The sequence below is a fragment of the Salvelinus alpinus genome, chromosome 5 (genome assembly GCF_045679555.1).
Source record: "Salvelinus alpinus chromosome 5, SLU_Salpinus.1, whole genome shotgun sequence".
Lineage (NCBI taxonomy): Eukaryota > Metazoa > Chordata > Actinopteri > Salmoniformes > Salmonidae > Salvelinus > Salvelinus alpinus.
The window spans coordinates 44,277,526-44,303,244 of record NC_092090.1 but is presented as its reverse complement, the minus strand read 5'-3'; the positions used below and the strand labels follow the sequence as shown (position 1 = coordinate 44,303,244).

Below are 25,719 nucleotides of genomic sequence, written 5' to 3'. Positions count from 1 at the left end.
GCGTTGGGCCAGTAACCAAAAGGTCGCTGGTTCGAATCCCAAAACCGACCAGGTGAAAAATCTTGGCAAGGCACTTAACCCTAAAACTCCTGTAAGTCGGTCTGTATAAGAGCGTCTGTTAAATGACTAAATGTACAATTTCAACATTTGAACCTGCCCCTGCTTCACCTTGTTCTGACATCTCTTCATTGAGGCGCACACTCACTTTCCTCTTTCATGCAGTTGAAAGCTAGAGGGAAATAGGGAGAGAGAGAGATGGAGAGGGGGATATACAGAGTTATAGAAGGAGAGGGAAATCAGTGAACGAGAGAGAGAAAGAGAGAGAGAGAGAGAGAGAGAGAGAGAGAGAGAGAAGTAAAGAAGAGAGAGAGGTTGTGGATGCTTCAGGTGTGGTTTGTGCTCTTTTCATCTGGATTCCGTGTGCCCCTCTGAAAATACATTGATCACAATGAGATGCGAAGCGTGGCGAGAGAAGATGAGCACGGAGAGGGAAATAGGGAGGGGGGACGGCTGCGGTTATTAATGTTTGCAATTCTAGAGTAATGGAAATATGAGACAATTATATTTTCTCTCTCTCTCTCTATCTCTCACTCTCTCTCTGTTTCTGACATGGCAATGGAGATTTCCCTTGCCGGTTGAGCATTTCAATTCTTAGTGCACCCCTGAGAGTTTTAAGAAAGTACATATTGGTTTCCTGTGGTTAAATTCATTGATATGTAGACCAAGTTCTATCTTCCTCTTGTAGAAGTAATAAGCCAGCTAGAGAGAAGGGATGTTCTGGTTGATTTCGGGAGAGTGAAAGAGGACCCTAGATCACTGCTTCCAGGCCTTTTGTTGTGAGACTTCACTTCTGGGTTCTGTGTTGTCTGGGTACATGGACAATCCCAAAATTATTATAAGTAAGTTATATCGAAATATCAAACCATAGCCCTACATACACTTTGTCAGTGTCTTGCCAGTAGATGATATTGTGTAGGAAAATGCCACCCCTAAGTCACATAATAAAAATTGCGTTTTGAAGTACACTACATGACCAAAAGTCATCATTCCAAAATCATGGGCATTAATATGGAGTCGGTCCCCCCCTTTGCTGCTATAACAGCCTCCACTCTTCTGGTAAGGCTTTTCACTAGATGTTGGAACATTGCTGCAGGGACTTGCTTCCATTCAGCCACAAAAGTATTAGTGAGGTTGGTCGGGCACTGATGTTTGGTGGTTAGGCCTGGCCCGCAGTCGGTGTTCCAATTCATCCCAAAGGTGTTCGACGGGGTTGAGGTCAGGGCTCTGTGCAGGCCAGTCAAGTTCTTCCACACTGATCAGAAATTGTATGCTGTAGTGTTGATTTCCCTTCACTGGAACTAAGGGGCCTAGGCCGAACCATGAAAAACAGCCCCCGACCATTATTCCTCCTCCACCAAACTTTACAGTTGGCACTATGCATTCGGGCAGGTAGCGTTCTCAGATTGGTGAAGCGTGATTCATCACTCCAAAGAACACTCTTCCACTGCTCCAGAGTCCAATGGTGGTGAGCTTTATACCACTCCAGCCTACGCTTTGCATTGCGCATGGTGATCTTAGGCGTGGTGTGAGGCTACTCGGACATGGAAACCCATTTCCCAACAAACAGTTCTTGTGCTGACGTTGCTTCCAGAGGCAGTTTGGAACTCGGTAGTGAGTGTTGCATTTTTACGGAAATGTTTGTCTATGGAGATTGGCTGTGTGCTCGATTTTACACACCTGTCAGCAACGGGTGTGGCTGAAATAGCCGAATCTACTAATTTGAAGGGGTGTCCACATATTTTTGTATATATAGTGTATATTCTAGCTCTGTTGGTGATTGGCTCAGGGTCTGTCGATTGTGAATAGGACATGTGATATTGGTTGAGTTGTGAGTGTAGTGATGGAACAGGCACGGGGAGAGGGAGCTCCTGATGTTTGTAACTTTTAAACCGTGTTTTATTTGTTGCCCCTGATCTCTAACAGCCCATCCCTACCCTATCTCCCCCTGTATGCCCTTCTCCCCTCTCCTCTTTCCGCTCTCTCCCAGTGTGTGTGTCTCTGGCTTTGAACACTCAAGATCCCCCTGTAGCCTGTTGGGATTGAGGAAGTGGAAATCTCAGCATGCTCCTCTCCCAAGGGCTCTCCTCTCTTCTCCACATTTACCCCTCTGTTTTCCACCTCATATCCCCCTTATGCCCTGCTGCCCCCCCCCCCCCCCCCCTCTCCTCATCTCCCACTCAACCCCTCACATACACATACCCTGTGATGTGGCAGAGACACACTGACAGAAATAGATAATGCCTAAAAACATGAGGTGAGAGACACTTCACACAGTGACAGAAATAGATAATGCCTAAAAACATGAGGTGAGAGACACTTCACACAGTGACAGAAATAGATAATGCCTAAAAACATGAGGTGAGAGACACTTCACACAGTGACAGGGTGAAGTAGGAAAAAAAGTTTTCTGGTAACAAATTCTATGAAGTCCATATTTATAATGCATTATACAGCATTATACATGTACTCATAATGCACTATGATAGAGTAACAATGCAGTATAAACCAGTGGCGGTCAGTGCTGTTTAAGATAAGGGAGGACGATTAATTTTTTTATGAGCATGGCCTTATTTCTATTACAGCATATTGGATTACTCTCATTCAAATTCCATTCACCCAGTTCAATGTAACACCGATAGGTTTAGGCTACTACATGATACTCACATTTTCCCTAAATCCATTATGAGGTTGCTACAACCTAGCCTATGAATTAAAGTTTACAACGTAGGTGCACACAGGTCGAGAGACAAATTTGTGGTGACAGACAGTGACACATGGACAGACAGTGACATTTAGTCCCACCTTGCACACTCTTGCCTGCATCTAGTTGATGTAGGGTGTAATCATTAGTCCAACAGTTGCAAACGAGAGTTTCTATTGGACAAATTCAGGTATGTTTATCCCCGTTTTGTTCCGTTTGCTTCCGTTTAACTTTTACTTGGTACTCATCCCGGATCCGGGAGCACCCTCATCAGTAAAAAAGCTGACTAGCATAGCCTAGCATAGCGCCACAAGTAAATACTAGCATCTAAATATCATGAAATCACAAGTCCAAGACACCAGATGAAAGATACACATCTTGTGAATCCAGCCATCATTTCTGATTTTTAAAATGTTTTACAGGGAAGACACAATATGTATTTCTATTAGCTAACCACGATAGCAAAAGACTCAACTTTTTTTTCCCACCATTTTTTTCCTGCATAGGTAGCCATCACAAATTCGACCAAATAAAGATATAAATAGTCACTAACCAAGAAACAACTTCATCAGATGACAGTCTGATAACATATTTATTGTATAGCATATGTTTTGTTCGAAAAATGTGCATATTTCAGGTATAAATCATAGTTTTACATTGCAGCCACCATCACAAAATCTCACCAAAGCAGCTAGAATAACTACAGAGACCAACGTGAATTACCTAAATACTCATCATAAAACATTTATGAAAAATACACAGTGTACAGCAAATGAAAGACAAAGATCTTGTGAATCCAGCCAATATTTCAGATTTTTTAAGTGTTTTACAGCGAAAACACAATATAGCATTATATTAGCTTACTACAATAGCCAACCACACAACAGCATTGATTCAAGCCAACAGTAGCGATAACGAATAAACCCGCAAAAGATATACAATTATTCACTAACCTTCTCAAACTTCTTCAGATGACAGTCCTATAACATCAAATTACACAATACATATATGGTTTGTTCGAAAATGTGCATATTTAGCGGCACAAATCGTGGTTATACAATATGAATAGTAGCCAAAATGCAAACAAAATGTCGGGAGAAATCTTGGGAGAGGCACCTAATCTAATCAATAACTAATCATAAACTTGACAAAAAAATACAGGTTGGACAGCAAATGAAAGATACATTAGTTCTTAATGCAACCGCTGTGTTAGATTTTTAAAATTAACGTTACTACGACATACAGCGTGCGTTAAAGCGAGACCGCACCGAAATTAATGGCGGAATAATAGTTCTTTGTTTTCAACAGAACAACGAATTAACATCATAAATAGTTCTTACTATTTGATGAGCTTCCATCAGAATCTTGTGCAAGTTGTCCTTTGTCCAGAAGAATCGTTGCTCGGTTGTAGATTGTCGTCCTCAACTTTGGAATTAGCAGCAAACATTAGCCATGTGGCGAAGACGTGTCCAACTCACCATAACGCAGCACAAATAAAATACCGAAAATCGCAATATACTGATATAAACTGATATAACTCGGTTTAAAATAACTACATTATGATGTTTTTAACACCTATATCGAATAAAATCAGAGCCGGATATATCTAACGCCTATAACGAGAGCTTTTCAGAATGCAATCCTGAGGTCTGTCTTGCGTCATGACGAACGTTGAAAAGACTGCACACCCGGTTCCAAGAGCTTTTGTACGGCCTCAGATCTACCTAGACACCCCATTCCAATTCTCACTGCTTACTGACATCTAGGGGAAGGCGTATGCAGTGCATGTCGACCCATAGATTACATGCAAATTAATAAACTGACCCTGGAACAGAGTGCCCAATTTCAGATTTCTCACTTCCTAACAGGAAGTTTGCTGCAAAATGAGTTCTGTTTTACTCACAGATATAATTCAAACGGTTTTAGAAACTAGAGAGTGTTTTCTATCCAATAGTAATAATAATATGCATATTGTACGAGCAAGAATTGAGTACGAGGCAGTTTAATTTGGGAACGTTTTTTTACAAAGTCAAAATGGCGCCCCCCTATTGAGAAAGGTTTTTTAAGAAACTTTTTCAACATAATCGGTGGAATGAATACACCCCTGACCACGTGTAAACACAGTTCACTTTCAGAGCAGCCACGTTGTATTCATTCTCACATTCATGCGCTCTCCCTTCACCTCTTCCCTTCACTTGTGGACTTCAATGCACAGCACATCAGCTGTATGTGACCAGGCGAAATAGTCTTTCCTAACCAAACCGCTACACACAGCCTACATCGTTGTCACCATATTAGCTAAAGTAATGTCATCGTCAGCATAACTAATAGAACTAACACGTTAGTAAACCCGCTACAATCATGCAGTAATGTTAGTGTACAGTCAGTAAGTAGTTACACCGCCGGGCCGCAGTGGCAATAAATGAGTAATACCAAAAGCTTACATTGACTTGGAAGAGTTCCAGTGTTGTGTTGGAAAGTCATAGCCAGCTAACATAGCATCCCTCTGTTTGATGCGGGGGTGTTTCAGTTAGCTAAACTAGCTAGCTGCATTTGCTAGTGAAACTGAAAGTGAAAAGATTTATGAAATCTCTCTATTTCTCTCTTGCTTCTCCTTCATTTTGGCAGAGATCAATTTGTTTAAAACTGTTCAACTATTGTCTTTCTCTCTCTTAGAATCAACTATTCACCACATTTTATACACTGCAGTGCTAGCTAGCTGTAGCTTATGATTTCAGTTGTAGATAATTTCTCTGATCCTTTGATTGGGTGGACAACATGTCAGTTCAATCTGCAAGAGCACGGAAGTTGTCATAATTACTGTGTAAGTCTATGGAAGGGGGTGAGAACCATGAGCCTCCTAGGTTTTGTATTGAAGTCAATGTACACAGAGGAGGACGGAAGCTAGCTGTCCTCCGGCTACACCATGGTGCTACCCTACAGAATGCTGTTGAGGCTGCTGTAGACCTTCTTTGCATAATAGTGTGGTTTAATCAGTTATTCGGTGACGTGATTTTATTTCGTATAGTTTTATCTAAAAAGGATAACTTTCTAAATGTTTTACAATTTTAAAAAATATATTAAATTCATTGAGGAGGATGGTCCTCCCCTTTCTCCTCTGAGGAGCCTTCACTGATATAAAAATAGTTATAGACACACATAAAGACTCATAGGTTTATAATTCCGTATACCAATACTCATAATGCATTATAAGTATAATCATAATCACTTTTTATGTACAGCAACATAGTGTTTTAGAATTGCTGGTCACTTTTTCCTCAACGATCATACAGCATTATAATTACCATCAGTGTGATACATTTCTAACGTTTTTGTCAATGAGCAGCAAGTTATTATTACTGCCTCATAATCTTTGTTATGGTGTATAGCATACTTATGAAGTCATATTTGATTGCTTTAGGTAAAGTGATGAAATGCCTAAGGCAGACAGATAATAATACACCATAAACTGTTACTATACAATTATAAAGTGGTCATTGTCTGCTTTCGGCGAATGAAACTCTGCACATTTCATGATGACACAACACAAAGCTCTTCATTCTTTCTCAAACATAACATAAATTGGCTCAAGATCTTACAGATGTAGGATCTTAATGTGAGCTAGTTTGCTACAGCAAGAAAATAATCCTGAAGCAACAGGGAATGTGAATTATTTATGTGGATTATAAGTAATGGACAATTTTGAAGGGGTTGATACGTTTTTTGTAATTACAAGCTTCAGAAGCCTTTTTCAACCTCAAATAAATTAAAGGAAAGTCCTCCTGCAACAGGGGGACCAAATTAAGACCCAACATATGTACAATTGGCACACCTGCATATTATATTAACATAAATAGTTCACGAAAGAAAAAGGCAAATGAAAAAGTCAAAGCCCTGTGCGACAAAATTATACAATAACATTAATATTTACAATAACATTGCTCAGCGCGAATTGCATGTACCAATTGAATCTCAGCTTACGTAGAATGAGCAACACAAATGAGGAAAAGGTTGATGGTTGTACTCAATATTTTTTTTTTATTAAAAGCATGAATTTCAGCACCTCGTAGAAAGACCGCAGTTGTACAGGACAAACATAGGTACAAAACTCAACTCAGCCTCGATATAAGAGAACGGAGTTGAGAGTTCCTCAGCTATAAGTGATTATGATGATACTTATAATGCATTATGAGTATTGGTATATAGACTTGTGAGTCTATATGAGTCTTTATGTGTGTCTATAACTATGCGTATGCTGTATTATTATGCTTATACTGTATTATTACTATCATAGTGCATTATGAGAACATGTATAATGCTGTATAATGCATTATGCATATGGTATTCATAGAAAGTGTTACCACATTTATTGTATTTTAAAGCTGCGATATGTAACTTTGTGGGTGACTCGACCAAATTCAAATGTGAGTTATAGATCTGTCATTCTCATTGAAAGCAAGCCTAAGAAGCGGTATATCTGTTCTGTTTTCTCATCTGTTACTTTCGGTTTTGTACACCAGCATCAAACAGCTGAAAATACAATATATTTGGTAATTGAAAAGATATTTCACAGCGGCTTGAATGGTACAATGATTCTCTCGACTTGCTTGTTTTGTCACATGAACTGAAATTAGGAGAACTATTAGAAATGTTTGCTACCATGAAATGGGGGAGGTAGCCGAGTGGTTAGAGTGGTGGGCCAGTAACCACAAGGTTGCTAGATCAAATCCCAAGCTGACAAAGTAAAAATCTGTCATTCTGCCCCTGAACAAGGCAGTTAATCCACTGTTCCTAGACCGTCATTGTAAATAAGAATGTGTTCTTAACTGACTTGCCTAATTAAATAAAGGTTAAATAAATAAAAAATAAATTTCTGCGTATTCCACCTTTAAATGGTTGGTAGCATAAACATAACCACATGTTTTGTTTGCATTAGTATATACATCAAAAGTCCCAATGCAACGTCACACCTCACTTTTCTATTTGTATTACATAAAACCAATTAGAATGTCGAAGTGATGTCGTGAAAATGCTTTTCCGGGTTGTGATGTAAAATCGAGGACGGATGTTTGTACTTATAGGTAACCAGATCGTCACTATAACTAAGTTACTAAGTCTTTGACCACACTGTGTTGTTACATTGGTGAGTAAAAACGTATGCTTCCTACCTTTTAACCATTGGATTTGGGCTTTGTTGGTTGCAGAGCAGGGGCTGCAGTGTATTGATGTTTAGAGGGATGGGTTTGTGACTGAAGGTTGTTTTGATCTAGATTCCATTTTGTTCTGGTCCCCAGTTTGACCAGCGACAGTGACCTTGTGAGACAGCATTTTATTTCGTCAAGCAAGGACATGATCAGCTTACCATCAGAGAACATAATGGACATTTGTTTCACGTCAGACCAGCAACAACCAAACGGCTGTACTGGACATGCTGCTAAGTACTGCTAATGAGCATGATGATTTTAGGTCTAGTGTGTAATTATGGTTTGTTTGTATGACTGACTGTATCATTAAATGACGGTTCAGCTGGTCTTCTCTACGAACGTAGCCATTAAGCACCCTCCTGTCTGATTGGCTTACCTAGAGACCGAGAGATATATTTGTTTATTTACTTATTTTCCCTTAGGTACTTTAACTATTTGCACGTCATTACATCACTGCATATAGACATATGTCATTTTAAATGTCTTTATTCTTTTGGAATTTTTGTAACTAATGTATTGTTTATTGTTTATTTCATATTTGTTGATGATCTATTTCACTTGCTTTGGCAATGTAAACATTTGTTTCCTATGCCAATAAGAGCATCTTCCCCAATATTTGGAACTAAGGACTGATCACCCCAATCCACAAAAGTGTAGACAAATTTGACCCCAATAACTACCGTGGGATATGCGTCATCAGCAACCTTGGGAAAATCCTCTGCATTATCATTAACAGCAGACTCGTACATTTCCTCAGTGAAAACAATGTACTGAGCAAATGTCAAATTGGCTTTTGACCGAATTATCATACGACAGACCACGTATTCACCCTGCACACCCTAATTGACAAGCAAACAAACCAAAACAAAAGCAAAGTCTTCTCATGCTTTGTTGATTTAAAAAAAAGCCTTTGACTTAATTTGGCATGAGGGTCTGCTATACAAATTGATGGAAAGTGGTGTTGAGGGAAAAACATACAACGTTATAACATCCATGTACACAAACAACAAGTGTGCGGTTAAAATTGGCAAAAAACACACACATTTCCCACAGGGCCGTGGAGTGAGACAGGGATGTAGCTTAAGCCTCACCCTCTTCAACATATACAGTGGGGAGAACAAGTATTTGATACACTGACAATTTTGCAGGTTTTCCTACTTACAAAGCATGTAGAGGTCTGTAATTTTTATCATAGGTACACTTCAACTGTGAGAGAAGGAATCTAAAACAAAAATCCAGAAAATCACATTGTATGATTTTTAAGTAATTAATTTGCATTTTATTGCATGACATAAGTATTTGATACATCAGAAAAGCAGAACTGAATATTTGGTACAGAAACCTTAGTTTGCAATTACAGAGATCATACGTTTCCTGTAGTTCTTGACCAGGTTTGCACACACTGCAGCAGGGATTTTGGCCCACTCCTCCATACAGACCTTCTCCAGATCCTTCAGGTTTCGGGGCTGTCGCTGGGCAATACGGACTTTCGGCTCCCTCCAAAGATTTTCTATTGGGTTCAGGTCTGGAGACTGGCTAGGCCACTCCAGGACCTTGAGATGCTTCTTACGGAGCCACTCCTTAGTTGCCCTGGCTGTGTGTTTCGGGTCGTTGTCATGCTGGAAGACCCAGCCACGACCCATCTTCAATGCTCTTACTGAGGGAAGGAGGTTGTTGGTCAAGATCTCGCGATACATGGCCCCATCCATCCTCCCCTCAATACGGTGCAGTCGTCCTGTCCCCTTTGCAGAAAAGCATCCCCAAAGAATGATGTTTCCACCTCCATGCTTCACGGTTGGGATGGTGTTCTTGGGGTTGTACTCATCCTTCTATTCCTCCAAACACGGCGAGTGGAGTTTAGAGCAAAAAGCTCTATTTTTGTCTCATCAGACCACATGACCTTCTCCCATTCCTCCTCTGGATCATCCAGATGGTCATTGGCAAACTTCAGACGGGCCTGGACATGCGCTGGCTTGAGCAGGGGGACCTTGCGTGCGCTGCAGGATTTTAATCCATGACGGCGTAGTGTGTTACTAATGGTTTTCTTTGAGACTGTGGTCCCAGCTCTCTTCAGGTCATTGACCAGGTCCTGCCGTGTAGTTCTGGGCTGATCCCTCACATTCCTCATGATCATTGATGCCCCACGAGGTGAGATCTTGCATGGAGCCCCAGACCGAGGGTGATTGACCGTCATCTTGAACTTCTTCCATTTTCTAATAATTGTGCCAACAGTTGTTGCCTTCTCCCCAAGCTGCTTGCCTATTGTCCTGTAGCCCATCCCAGCCTTGTGCAGGTCTACAATTTTATCCCTGATGTCCTTACACAGCTCTCTGGTCTTGGCCATTGTGGAGAGGTTGGAGTCTGTTTGATTGAGTGTGTGGACAGGTGTCTTTTATACAGGTAACGAGTTCAAACAGGTGCAGTTAATACAGGTAATGAGTGGAGAACAGGAGGGCTTCTTAAAGAAAAACTAACAGGTCTGTGAGAGCCGGAATTCTTACTGGTTGGTAGGTGATCAAATACTTATGTCATGCAATAAAATGCAAATTAATTACTTAAAAATCATACAATGTGATTTTCTGGATTTTTGTTTTAGATTCCGTCTCTCACAGTTGAAGTGTACCTATGATAAAAATGACAGACCTCTACATGCTTTGTAAGTAGGAAAACCTGCAAAATCGGCAGTGTATCAAATAATTGTTCTCCCCACTGTATATATCAACAAATTGGCGAGGGCACCCGGCCTCACCCTACTAGAATCTGAAGTCAAATGTCTACTGTTTGCTGATGATCTGGTGCTTATATCTCCAACCAAGGAGGGCCTACAGCAGCACCTAGATCTTCTACACAGATTCTGCCAGACCTGGGCCCTGACAGTAAATCTCAGTAAGACCAAAATAATGGTGCTCCAAAAAAGGTCCAGTCACTAGGACCACAAATTCCATCTAGACACCTTTGCCTAGAGCACACATAAAACTATACATACCTTGGCTTTAACAACAGCGCCACAGGTAACTCCCACAAACGAACGACCTGAGAGAGAAGGCAAGAAGGGCCTTCTATGCCATCAAAACGAACATCAAATTTGACATAAATACCCGCTAATTATCAAAATCCAGGCAAAAGCTGTTAAATTCTACAACCACCTAAAAGGAAGCGATTCCCTAACCTTCCATAACAAAGCCATCACCTACAGAGAGATGGACCTGGAGAAGAGCCCTAAACAAGCTGGTCCTGGGGCTCTGTTCACAAACACAAACAGACCCAACAGAGCCCCAGGACAGCAACACAATTAGACCAGACCCAACCAAATCATGAGGAAACAAAACGATAATTACTTGACACATTGGAAAGAATTAACAAAAATACTGAGCAAACTAGAATGATATTTGGCCCTAAACAGAGAGTACACAGTGGCAGAATACCTGACTACTGTGACTGACCCAAACTTAAGGAAAGCTTTGACTATGTACAGACTCAGTGAGCATAGCCTTGCTATTGAGAAAGGCCATCGTTGGCAGACCTGGCTCTCAAGAGAAGACAGGTTATGTGCACACTGCCCACAAAATGAGGTGGAAACTGAGAGGCACTTCCTAACCTCCTGCCAAATGTATGACCATATTAGAGACACATATTTCCCTCAGATTACACAGATCCACAAAGAATACGAAAACAAACCCGATTTTGATAAACTCCCATATCTACTGGGTGAAATACCACAGTGTGACATCTCAGCAGCAAGATTTGTGACCTGTTGCCACAAGATAAGGGCAACCAGTGAAGAACAAACACCATTGTAAATACAATCCATATTTATGTTTTTTTCCCCTTTTGTACTTTAACCATTTGCACATTGTTACAACACTGTATCTATACTTAATATGACATATGTGAGTGTAATGTTAACTGTTCATTTAAATGTTTTATTTCACTTTTGTATATTATCTTCTTCACTTGCTTTGGCAATGTTAACATATGTTCCCCATGCTAATAAAGCCCCTTGGGGGGAGAGAGAGAGAGAGAGAGGGGGAGAGAGAGAGAGAGACTCAGATCCACATAGGGGAAAGATGAGACCTAGAGGGGGAAAAAAAGCACAGCGTTCCCCAATAGCATGTCCGCTTTGTCTGTGCGTCGCCTCTTTCTGTTATTCCTCCCATCTCTTTCCCAACTGTTATTCAGACGAACTGTCCTCAGGTGCTACCTCTCCAGTCCTTGGACTCTAATCCAATATGGTTAGCAAAACGTCTGTCGGTTTAAAAACAAACAAATTAGCCTCAGGTCCAACCTGAAGAATTGATCTTCCTCCTCGTCCTCCCTCCTGCCTTCTGAGCTAAGATGTCCCAGTTTTCAGCATATTCTTTGTAGGCCTACAAGTCCCTAGGGTGCCCTTTAATGTTTTCTCCACAGACTCTGCCCCAGGGATGCATGGGTAGTTGTAGTCGAAGCCCCATGGGTGCCTCAAACTGTGTTTAGATAAAGCTGACAGTACAGTCATGCACAAAGCACAAAGAGCATTCACATTGCCATCCCTCCCCAGAGGTCATTTGGTCTTATATGAAATGTCTCTTCTGCCTGTATAGGGATTCTGGGTGTGCAGTCCCATGGTTAGTATTAGTCATTGGGCACACACCCATACACACCCATACACCCACATACACCATATTTCTCTGGTGAGCTATATGTTTGTCTTTCTACACAAGTGGATTGGGAGATGTTCCATATCGGAAGTGTTTAACCTCTCAGCTAAGGAATGTAAAGCACCTTTTCAGGGAGTCATTACACAGTAATGTGGCACAGGGGATGTACATGCACGGCAAAGGGGCGCCAGACACGTGTTACATTTAGAGAGTCTAAGAGCATGAGTGGACAGGTGGGAAAGGGGAAGATAGCAGTGGAGATGAGAAAGGGATTCGGGGATATCTTTTGATACACATCATGAAGTTTCCCTTGGGCTCTCACTCTACCCATTTTCCTTTAAGTGCTCTCATTGTGTGGGATCGGTGGAGATAAACACATCCGCATTCTGACATTCTCTTTAATGTTCACACACGAGCACATACTGGTGTATTCTCAGAGGAACTGAAACTCACTTGCCGCTCTTCCTTTCCAAACACATCCCCTCAAATACAGATGTCACAATACTCTCAGTCACTGATCAAATTGTACCAGCCTAGACACTTTAATCTGCATAGAAACAACAGTTCAATTGGATATGTGAAGGTGGTCGAACGACATCAACTCCATTTTCATGACATGCCATCTCCTAACCTAAGGCAGTGGAGCTCTGTTCTCCCCAATTAAACTCTGGCACAAATAATACAGTATGCATACTGTGCATACGTGACATATGCCTGAAAACCATGTATTTCTCTGCCCTGGTAGTGTCTGTGGTCACAGTGGAGAGGAGGGGGATGTAACTGTGGTTGTGTGGGAGGAGGAGGGGAAGGAGCGGGTGTCTCCCGATTGCTGGTAAGCCAGACAGAGTGGGAGTCGGGAGGGGGTTAGATGGGAAGTGATGGTGATTGTGGCCCCTCTAAGTGAAATGTGCCGTGGTACTGCGGCACTGAAAACCACAGATTATTTTTTTGACGGTTGAGGGGTTGTGGGAGAATGTCATTAATCACCCATCCGCGGATCGCTCCTCAACCCCCACTCCCCTCTCCTCACCCACCTCTCCCCGCTTTCCCCTCACCACTGTCACTATGCTGGGATCTACCCTGCAACGAGAGAGAGAGAGAATTTCATTTTCACTCTAGGACTCTTGGACCTCGTCAACTCTGCATATATATACTCAACCTGGGAACAATCCTGTCACAGTCTCTCCCCAGTTCATTCTGCCTGAACGCAATGTGGCCCACTTGAGCTGTGAATAAATGGTGTTGAAAGGGTATACGGCGAATGTATGTAAACAGGTCATGGTGTACTGTATGTTCTATTTACAGTCTCTGCACACTTCAAAAATCAGACGCTGGGAGGGCCAAGCGTTTTTGTGTGTATGTGTGGGTTTGCATGTGTATATCCGTGTGTGTGCGAGCATGTGTATTTATGCAAGTGTGTGCGTGTGAGAGAGCGAAGGAGTGTTTGTTTGAGAGATGAATTCATGCACTCTCTATGCTAATAGGATGGCTGTAGGGGTATTTGCATGTATGAGTGTGTGCACGTCTTCTCGTGAGAGTTGGGATCGCACAACCCAAGTGCTTATGTCGAGGATGAAAAAAAGACGGCTAAAACAACAGGCATTATGTGCTTTCTAAAGGCTTAGGATAAACCCTGGTGGTAATCAAGACTGTTTCGCATTGACTCTTCCATGGCTGTCCCTTGATTACCTTTTAGCCTTATACTTTGTTGTTCCTCTGTCTCCTTTCGCCTCCTATTTCTATCTTAATCCTCCTAATATAATTCTCCCTTGATCCTCTCTCCCTCTCTCTCGTTCTCTCTCTCGTTCTCTCTCTCTCTCTCTCTCTCTCTCTCTCTCTCTCTCTCTCTCTCTCTCTCTCTCTCTCTCTCTCTCTCTCTCTCTCTCTCGTTCTCTCTCGTTCTCTCTCGTTCTCTCTCTCTCTCTCTCTCTCTCTCTCTCTCTCTCTCTCTCTCTCTCTCTCTCTCTCTCTCTCTCTCTCTCTCTCTCTCTCTCTCTCTCTCTCTCTCTCTCTCTCTCTCTCTCTCTCTCTGTCCACAGCTGCAGTCGTTCCTGCAAGTGAACGTCAGCCAGGTACACGTGGATGAGTGTGCCAACACAGACTGTGGCGGCAGCGGCGGCTGCTCCAACGTGCTGAGCGTCAGCGACACGCCCACAGTGGTGGATTCTGGGAGCATGTCACTGGTGTCGGTGGCGGTGGAGTCCACGGCAGTATGCAGCTGCTCCGGGAGAGAACATGTCCACAAGATTTGCTCCTCCTATCCCAGAAACCCCTGCTTCAACGGGGGCATCTGTGTCGACACTCCGAGCGGGTACAGGTGAGAAAGAAGTCATACCACCTGCAGTGAAATGTTCACACAGGGGTAGGGGTTTAATTGTATTTACAGTTGTGTACGGGTGAGTGGAGGTGTCAAAAAGCAGCAAATAGGCATTGGCAGCCTGACCTTTTAGCAGTCACCAGGGTGGGAGAAGGGGAGGGAAGGCTCAGATCTGTTGTTTCACTGTTGAGGTAGTGATGGTTGCCTGGAGTCTGCAACAGATAGATGAGAATGAATACCTGGTAGGAGAATGCTTTAAAAATGAGAGTCAGGGCTATGTGTGGAAGAGGAATCAATAAGTCAACTAATACTTCAACTCTCGCTAGAGGGATGAAACTCTTTGAAAGTATTTGCCCAAAAAACAGGCAAGTGGAGGCGTGCGCTCACTTGTTCGCTAGCTCGCTCACACAAATGCCGTGCTGGTGCTGAATGATAGATCAAGTGAAGTTTTCAAAAGGATCCAAGCCCCCCCCCCTTTGTGAGTCTAATCACTTCACCTCCAAGACTTCTCACAAATATGAGGCACACAGCTTACACAGCTTTTTCTCCAATTATCCAATACCAACAATGCTAGCGATTTTTCATCACTGAGTAAATACACCTAAACAGAGAGAATGGGACTAACACTCCATTTTACATGGGGGCTGAGGGGGGTTAAGGGTGAGGAGGAGAGAGTGCAGCAAAGTCATTTGGTACGGGGTTGTGGGGTGAGGTGGGGGTCACCGGTCGGGTTAGACATCCAGAAAACTTAGTAGAGGCTGTTTAAATAACCTTGTTAGCCACGCTATTCTGCTTCATCTCTAATTGGACAGAGTTAACCATGTCCACTGGTCTCACCTCTCGCTCTCTCTCTCTCTCTCTCTCTCTCTCTCTCTCTCTCTCTCTCTCTCTCTCTCTCTCTCTCTCTCTCTCTCTCTCTCTCTCTCTCTCTCTCTCTCTCTCTCTCTCTCTCTCTCTCTCTCTCTCTCTCTCGCCGGCCAGGCCTTTGATGTCTTTCCGACCTGGGCTCAGCTCACTGCTGTAATCCCAGCGGTGGTTGTTTTGGAGAGAGGCTTTAGCTTCAAGAGTGAGCTCTGCGTTCTACAGTACAGCAGCCATGTTGCAGTGCCATATGTCTGGCGCCTCTTGTTCCTCTCTGCTCCTCTCACCTCCTCTACCTCTCTCCCCCGGTGCCTCTCTGTTTTTTGGTTCCCTGTTGGTCGTCCTGAGTGAATTTCCTCGTTGTGCTCTGAATGCCTGAGCGAGCTCAACGTCAAGCGAAATACTTCTGGGATCGTGTTGAGGAGGAAGGCTAAACGCCACCGGTGATGTGGGGGGAATTTTCTTTAATCTAATGATCTTTGTGATTAAAAATGCAAAGGAAATGAACACATCAAATATACCAACCTGGCCGCTACACCAGAGGAGGTATTTAAAAGGGAATGATGCATGTTTTATCATAGGTCTGTGTATGTTTTTGTTAGGGTGTTAGCAATGTGGAAGTGCACTTAAATAACAGTACACCAACAATTTAATGAGAGATCGAGATCATTTAAAAATATATATATATATATATTTCATCTCTGAGAATTCATGCAACATTTTATTTTCTGATGCAATTATGCATCAGATTGTACAGTGGAGACCACTGAGGTATAATACGAAGTGGGGATTACGTCCGACCGTTGTTTTCAAGTTAATCTACTCACGTTCGCATATACGCCGATTCATGGACCGTCTCAATCCGGTCTGCATCCGGTTTATACGGACCAACATCACATGGGAGCAGCACGAGCAGCGATGATGTCATCCAAAAACATGGCAGACATTGGATGAATTGTATAAATTATATATCTTTGGCTGTGAGTGATGACCATTTTTTTGTTTTGCCTCAGCGACAATTCATTGAATAATTCAATGGATGTTTTGTGCACAAAGGTGATTACTAAAGTGTTTGATTAGGAATTTTCGAATCTGACCTCTAGGTGGCCGTGTATGGAAATGGTCTTTCTGGGCATGGTGTCAGTTAAACTGCAGTACCGAAGCCAAAACTGTAGGAGCAGTCAAAACCGTGCTTCTAGACCAGAAACCTGGCCCCTTGGTGGAGACACATAAACTACTACACGGCTGTGTGTATGGTCTAACCTCTGTGAGCAGAATCAGACTCATATTTACTAAGACACTGCTCTGGTTCCTGTTGTGGATTTAACTTGTGCAGTCTTATGATCCCACGGACGGCAACACAGCCACAGATGATACTTCAGTTGGCGCACGCTGACAAACCTATAACGTTAGTCTCCTGACTGAGAGAAAGAGAGAGCGCGCGGAAGAGAGAGAGCGCGCGGAAGAGAGAGAGAGCGCGCGGAAGAGAGAGAGTGAGAGAGAGAGAGAGAGAGAGAGAGAGAGAGAGAGAGAGAGGACGAAAGAGACACACACACACCCCGTGCAAACACACACATCAAAAGTCCCTCGTTTGAAATCCACCGACATTATTAGATCATATTCAGAGGTAATCTGCCGCTGCTTTGGTGTTCATGTCCAGAAAGGAGGTGTATATGGATGTTCCTGAAAAAATTGTCAGACATCTTGCCCAAAATTTGAACATATGCCCAAATGCTCTTCCTGGAAATGTCCATCCAGCTTCCCTTTGAAACACGAAAGGAGGAGAAAGTTAATTTTGTTCTCTGCTGTTTAATTAAAAGAAGAAAGTAAACCCCGGATTTGTGTCTAGTTGGACGTACTAAGCGTGTAATGTGCCTCGCCATTGGTCCGTACCAGAATGATTTATGCAGCCAACCTAGAGTTAATCCCAGCTCTCGCTCTCTGTTGCAGACACATTGGCTTTTTACAGCTGAGCTAACATTGCCAGTTTGGCCCAAACACAGGATAAAGATGTTGATGTGTCAGATCACAAGAGCCTCCCTGTTGACGACAAGTTGTTCTTGTAGAACTCACATCCTTCGGCTTACGTTATAACTGAAAAGTCCAGAACATAAAAAGCTTTAAAGCATTTTGAGTCTGTGAATGTAGCGAACAATTAACATGTTAATAGAAATTCCTCACATTATACATATTCAATTCAATTCATTTTCTGCGATTATTGTTTCCACTAGAGAATCATTTTATAACTGCATAGGGCAGAGGTCAATGTCTTGCTCTGCAGGCTTGGGTGTGTGAAACCATTCAAGGACAAATGCAAGCCTGGTAATAGATAAGAGACAGAGGCAGTGGACGGTTGCTGTGCAGAGCAGAGAGCACTGGCCTGGTTTATCACTCGGCTTTGAGGGCACAGACGTAGAACCGCAAAAAATACGTAGAGATCCCCAGCGATACAGCGCAGAGATTTAAGATTTAAGAAACAACATGTAGATAATCGTGGCACCAGGATTAATAGCGGGATTTGAAAATGGAGGGCAGGGGAGATTACTCGGTCCCTTTCAAACGCTAACAAATAACATCCCCATGTGCAAGCAAAGAACAGGAAATGAGCAAAGAAAAAAAGCTCAAGTACAGTAAGAGGATTGGGCTGAAATCATGCTCCTGATTTCTCTGATGGGATAAATGATTGAGATTATTCCCTGAGACTGGGTGAATTGTTTCCAAATGGAGAGATAAGGTAGGTCAACTTTCCAGTGTATTGTCTTCAATCCCCCTATCTTTACATCTCCTTCTCGCTCTCTACAGTATTATCTCTCCTACTCCCCATCTCCCTCTTTCTTTTCTATAAGTGATCCCTCCTTTGTACGTTACTGTCTGTCACTCTGGGAGATATGTTCATGTCTTTGATGGTCCGATGGTCTGATGGAGTAATACTAGCCTTGTTTTCTGCTTGGGGCCTAGTCACACTAAGCTGTGACCATGTGTGTACACTTCCTCCAATCCCATGTGTGAGTGGTTAGGTAGACACATGGCTCCTGGCTGTAACCACATCCAGATATCACTGGTATCAACTCCCTGCCTCTCCACAACGAGATGGCCTTGTGGTGTGACTATAGGATCCTGTTTGGTAAACCCGGAGCCAATAGGACCTTCATCAGAACCAGTGCTCCTAGAGCTCCTAGACACAGCTTCCTTTCATTTCTCTGCGTCATGGTCGGGATACCATGTTATTGAGAAACAGAACAGTCTGACATGCATGCTGATCTATGCTAAAAGCAACGTTCACCACCTGCTGTTGTTCCAGTGCATCCTCATCTTCTCTCTCCTATAGTATAATAATAACGTATGCCATTTAGCAGATGCCTTTATCCAACGCGACTTAACAGTCATGCGTGCATACGGTCATGCGTGCATTCGGTCATGCGTGCATACAGTCATGCGTGCTCCTCTCTCCTCTCTCTCTCTGTCTTTTTGCTACGGTGTGTCTTCTAAACTTTGATTACCGCGCCTGGTTATTAGAAGAAGCATTTCATTGTGTTTGCGCACGGCCCGCCTGCCTGTTTCACTCCTCCTGCATTTGCATGTCTGCCAGGTGCCAGGGGGGACTATCATTTCTGACAGTCTCTCCTTTTCAATCTGGGTTCAGAGCACAGACTGGGAAATGGGAAAGACTAAATGCAAGAGTGTCGGATGTGGCAGCCAGGCAGCCAGGAGCTTTTCTCTCTCCCTTCGCAGCACACAAATGAGAGAGGAACGAAACGAAGGGAGCATGGCGGCTTGGAAGACTATTATTAGGCTGCTGTGAGTAGGGTGATGGAGAGGGAACCGGCTTAGAAAATTGCTGGGCTTCTGACTAAACTAACTAGAGAAAGCCACACTTGATTGATGCCGCAGGATTGCCTGTGTGTGTGTGTGCCAGCTATATTAACTGTCTCCACAACAGGTGGATACAGTGGGGTAGTGTGCGTGTGTCTGTGTATGACAAAGGACGAATGAATGAAGGAAAAGGGGATGACAGAATAACCGGAGGGAGGAGTGCAGCTGTGCTCGGTTGCTACAGTACGTCTGACAGAGGATGTTGTTACTAGTGATGGATTCTCTCTATGGTGCGGCTGATAATGAGAACATCTGCATGAGATGCGGAGTGAATCTCTCTGAAGGGAATCACTGGAGGCGAAAACAGTAGTCCGAGAGCAAGACAGACAGAGAGAGAGAGAGAGAGAGAGAAAGCTGAAATATAGTGTTCCCCAGATTGTGAGGAGTCCATGGTGGCTAATATAGACTGCTAGATGCTTAGTTGGGATGTGCACTCACAATATTTAGTAATAAGGGTTGTTATGCAATTGAGAACAACTAGAAGCAAATTGTGTGTGTTGTGTGTGCGTGTGCGTGTGCGTGTGTGTGTGTGTGTGTGTGTGTGTGTGACTGTTGTGCGGTTAAGCAGAAGCGGGCCATCCCATCCCGGCCTCAGCAGGGACATCCTGATAGAGCAGTCTTGTGTGATAGATGAGGTGAACAGATGAAATAACTCAATTGCTTTATATTATTTTTTTTTTTTGATGATGTTCCTCTTCTTTGTTATCTTGCCCTAGATGCCAGTGCCCTACGCAGTTCGAGGGGCCAGAGTGCCAGCAGACCAAACACAGTTTCCATGGCAACGGCTATGCCTGGTTTCCTCCCATAAGGCCTTGCTTCGAGAGCCATCTCTCCCTGGAGTTCATCACGGAGGTTGCAGATGGCCTGCTGCTCTACAGTGGGCCCCTGGCCCAGCTACAGCCCTGGGACCTCGAGGACTTGATGGCCATAGGTACATGTCCACTTATCTACTCACAGAGGAGGGGGACAGGAATATAGGCTAGGGCAGAGACAAGATGTGTTAGGGGGAAGGGAGGGGCAGCGCATGCCTGCGTGCGTCAGTGTGTGAGTGCTGGTAATTGTGTTTTCAGTACACAGTGATGGTCAGATAGAGATAGGAAGGTTGCATGAGGCAGAAATTGTCCTGTCTGGATTTGCTGGTTTGATGTGAACGTTTAGAGGCTGCTAGGGTTATTTTTACATGGCTATTTGTTGTGCCAACCCTGCCAAATTAGTTTGGGGGTGGAGGGGTTTCTTTGAATGGGGTTCAGCATCAGCCTACACATAGCTCCTGAGGTCTTTAATGAGTGTACACTCGGTGGTAAAGACTGATCTCAGTCTGTGTGTGTGTGTGTGTGTCTGTGTGTGTGTGGTTGCAGTGTGACAGCATCAGGTCTTTAGGGGTTAATGAAGGGGCTCATTATGAAAGTAAAGGCTTATTTGTCATTCATTCTAGAATGTAATTACAACGGGGTGTGCATATTTAGAGCTTTAATGAACTTGTTGAGCTATATGGACGTGGTTAGCATACATTCTTAAAGTTGAGGTCCAGAGTACATAACATGTGATGTTTGCGTGTACGTGTTTGTGGCTCCATTTCATATTATGTTTTGAGTATTAGCACTCGATTCAATGCTGGAAGACATTTTGTGTGTGCGCGCAAGTGTGTATGAGTGCGTGTGCGTGTGTGCGTGCGTGCGTGCGTGTATGTGTGTTTGAATGGGAAACAAAGGAGAAAGGAAACAGTAGAAGTTTCAAGTGTCAAGTTTCAACGTTTTTTTAGCCACGTGCACAGGACATTCTTGAGTCTCGACAGTCTCAAGTCTGTAGTCTCAACAGTCTAATGGCTGCAGTCTCAAAACGATGCAAGGTCAGTGTGTTGTACTGTGACGGTCAAATCAAATCAAACTTTATTTGCCACACGCGCCGAATAAGTGTCGACTTTACTGTGAAATGCTTACTTAAAAGCCCTTAACCAACAGTGCAGTTCAAGAAGAAGAAAATATTTACCGGGTAGGCTAAAATAAAAAGTAATTATAAAAAGTAACACAATAAGAAAAACAATAACAAGGCTATATACACGGGGCACCGGTACCGAGTCAGTGGGCATGGGTACAGGCTAGTTGAGGTAATCTGTACATGTAGGTGGGGGCGAAGTGACTATGCATAGGTAACAAACAAACAGCGAGTAGCAACAGTGTACTAGAGGGGGGGTCAATGTAAATTGTCCGGTGGCGATTTTTATGAATTGATAGTTTGTTGGTGATGTGAAAAGGCGTGGATCTGGGCCTGTTCCTGTGAAAGCAGGATATCCTTCTCGTCGGACTCGTTAAAGGGAAAAATGTCTTCCAGTCCGCGGTGAGTAAGCGCTTTTCTGATGTCCAGAGGTTATTTTCGGTCATAAGAGACAGTAGCAGCAACATTATGTAACGCTAAAAAAGAAGTTAAACAAAATGCAAATTAAAAATGAATTGGTAGGGGGAATGTAAAACTTCAGCCATGTACGTCGGCGCCATCTTTTCTCTCTGATGTAAAGATGTCTTCAGTTGCTGCAGTAAGTCAAGGTTTCCCAAACTCGATCCTTGGGCCACTCCTGGGTACACGTTTTGGTTTTGGCCCTGGCACCACACAGCTGATTCAAATAATCAATGTCCACAGCCTCAGAGCCTCACAGCCGCTGGGTGTGGAGGGAGAGACATAGTCTGGAGAAGAGAGACAAAATCCAACAAAGTCTGTGTCCAGCACCGTGCCAGAGAGGACAGAGATAGCGACAGGGAAAACAAGGAGGGATGAATAGAGAGTGGATAGACAGGGGAACATTCAACGTGTACTGTACATGTTGAGGTAGAGAGAGAATTCAAAAGTATGGAGAGAGAGTTTAGGAGCTGTAAGATGCGAAGTGGGGGAGACGGTATTGAGCTGCGGATGGAGTCAGAGAGAGTTCGAGTAGGAGAAGATAATACACAGTGCGACATGGAGTGAAAGGGGGAGATACTTGATTCGGAGTGGAAGGGATGTATGAGGAAGATGTGTAGACAACTGTACAATTGCAGGAGGGAGAGATGACAGAGTGGAGAGGGCAAGTAGAGACGGCTGAGACTTAAAGGGAGAAGCAGACAACAACAGTTCAGCCCAGTGTCTCTATATTACTCTCTCAAACAGACACACACACACATACCCCGTACTCTCACCCACAGGTTGACTGTGTTAAACCTTATTATTTCTCGTTGTTTAGCAGTGCAACCTATTAAACCTTATCATTTCCCACTGCTTCCCGGGCCGGATCTCCTTATTAAAGACGTTGAGCGGCTCGCTGGCTGCCTCCTGCAGGCCTGCCCACTCACTGTCTGTTTTCCGCCGTGAAGTGCTGTTTATCCCCCCCTATGGTCCATTGTGCCCAGGCATCACCACCCCTAATGTAACATAGCACAGACCTGCCTCTGCAAAACACCCCTGCATGTCCTACATTCTCCCTGTTCCCTTGGGATTAAAGGCCCAATGCAGCCATTTGTACAGTATATCAATATCAAATCATTTCTGGGCAACAATTAAGTACCTTATTGTAATAGTTTTCCATTAAAATGGTCAAAAACAAACAAAAATAGCTTTTTAGCAAAAAACGACTGTATTTCTCAAGCAATAACTTTGCTAGGACTGTCTGGGAGTTGTCTGAGTGGGGAAGGGGAAATTTAAAACTAGCTGTCATTGGCGGAGAGGTTTTGAACTCTCTTTGCTATTCGTCTATTAACTAATTTACCACCTGGTGATGTCACCAGGCAAGCCAAAACTCCACCCATGCAAAAAATGCTGATTAGAAGGTCCGTTGTAGATTGTATTTTCAACCAGCAACTATTAGGAAATAACAATTATCAAGTTTACAACTATCACGTTTACAGTGTTAGTTTCATCAGCTGTTGCACAATATGATACAAAGCACAAGAAAAACATAATTTTGAATGCACTGGGCCTTTAAGTGGTAGCGCACCGAGCCAGAATGGCAAGTAGTCTACTTTTAAAGCAGGTCTGTTCAATTCCGGTCCTGGAGGGCCGAAACACTTCTGTTTTTTGTTTCTACCTGGTAATTAATTGCACTCACCTGATGTTCCAGGTCTGAATGAGTTCCTTATTAGAAGAAGAGGATGAAAACCAGAAGTGTTTCTGCCGTCCAGAACTGACATTGAGCAGTCCGGGTTCAGGGAGAATGGCATCCTATTCCCTTTAAAGTGCACTACTTGACCAGGAACCTATTCCCTTTACAGCACTACTATTGACCACAAAGTAGTGCACTATAAATTGAATAGGGAACTATTTGGGATGCCGCCAGTGTCTGTTACTGCCCAGCTTGAGCCTGTGTGGTGTATGAGATTACCGGACAGGTCTGAGGTGATTTGTTCTGGGCCGAACAGGGAACTGGATGTTGCTCTACCACGGAGGAAGGGAGTCTTTGGTTCTGCTTGTTAACTTTTCCATGGCTCATAGTCCTTTGTCCCCATCTGATGTGGGTCAGATTACAACCACTATGTGCTTCATACTCAAAGCATTATATTGAGTTATGGTTGTGTATAGTGTAGGTTTGCAGGGCATATGGAATATTTTAGAGTTTCCATTGGTCTGTCCTCACCTCTAAATGTAATCTGTGTTATATTTCTCTCTAAATCACGCCAGAGATCTAGACCCTATCTGTGCTGTCTCCTGACTTTGACCGTTGACCTCTAGGTCTATTAATCTGACTGGTACACGGGAACACGATTACATCCAGTGAGATCATTGTTAAATGAGTCTCATTATTGTGAACGCTCCCTTCTCAAGGGTACGAGCCACGGGGCTGAGCTTGTCCAATCAATAGACAAATTAACCGGACAAATTAAATTTGGGTGATTACGGACTCCTGCAGAATGGAAAACAGGCTCTCAGGGCTCGGCTGGGGATCCAGTTTACACATCGTTGCCAAGAGTTGCATCCAGCTCCAAGGATAGAGCAGAACAAATGTCATCACTCACTTTGTCTCATTCTGACCTGACGGCAGCCTATTTATCATGCTTTTAATATGTGGAATTCAAATTATCTTAATAAATGCAACTCAAAAGCCAGATGTAAAAAAAAAAAAAAAGATTGAGTAATGGTATGGAAAGTCAATGAATGTAATGGTCATTTGCTGGCAGCATATAAGCCAATTTATAACAGGCAAGGTTATTGCATTTTTCCTGCCCATATTAAATAGAATCATAAGCATCTCAGGCATTTTGTATTTTTTTAGATCTTTTGCTTTATGCGGTACTAGTGTTGGTGGTCTCAGAAAGAACTGAGAAACAGGCTGACTAAAAAAACACACACACACACACACACACACACACACACACACACACGTGCAGACACAACATCTGGCAGATGAAAGCGAGCAGAGAGATACAGTTACACACTGAGTGTGACGCGCACATTACGGTCAATTTGCAGAAACCTGTTTCACAGTCTTTTAGCGCTGCACCCGTTTCAAATATCGCTTTAAAGTTTAGGTCCTGTTTCCTGGGGGCATGGGGGTGTTTGCTGACAGTCAATTTATATTAAAGGCACCACAGTCACAGACTCTCTTTCTCTCTTGCTGGGCTGCTGATTTGTATATACAGAGTGATTTGTAATGCTGTTTATGCAGTCCATATGGTCCCTGCCTCAAACATATCCCCTTCAGGCCTTCAGAAGAGCAATTTTTCAAATGTAAGCGCCGTGCTATGGGGGCCATGCAATGCGGGCTGAGACCCTCTGGCTTCCCCCTCACCAAGACGCTCGACAGGGAAGATTAATCTGCAGGGATGTCGAGGAGGAGACCATGATGAATAAGGGATGAGGAGGGGAGAAGTCCGCCAACATGAGTTTAAGAGCAAAATCTTGTCGTAACCTGAGGACACCCGGGCGTACTCGGGTGTCCTCCCTATCCAAGATCATTTGATACGGCACAACATAAAGCCCATTTGGCCTGTCTTCCCACACCTTTTTTTGTTAACTAGGCAAGTCAGTTAAGAACAAATTCTTATTTACAACGAAGGCCTAGGAACAGTTCAGGGGCAGAACGACAGATTATTTTTTTTACCT

At 43.3% G+C, this 25,719-nt stretch overlaps 1 protein-coding gene across 1 annotated transcript in view; it reads left to right on the top strand.

The window, feature by feature from the left end:
• LOC139576225 (neural-cadherin-like) overlaps nucleotides 1–25,719 on the top strand; it is a 188,249-nt gene that overhangs the window by 133,238 nt on the left and 29,292 nt on the right. The window contains exons 22-23 of the mRNA XM_071402025.1: nucleotides 14,642–14,919; nucleotides 20,370–20,584. Of these exons, the coding sequence (XP_071258126.1) occupies nucleotides 14,642–14,919; nucleotides 20,370–20,584 (493 nt within the window). The remainder of the gene's footprint in view (nucleotides 1–14,641; nucleotides 14,920–20,369; nucleotides 20,585–25,719) is intronic.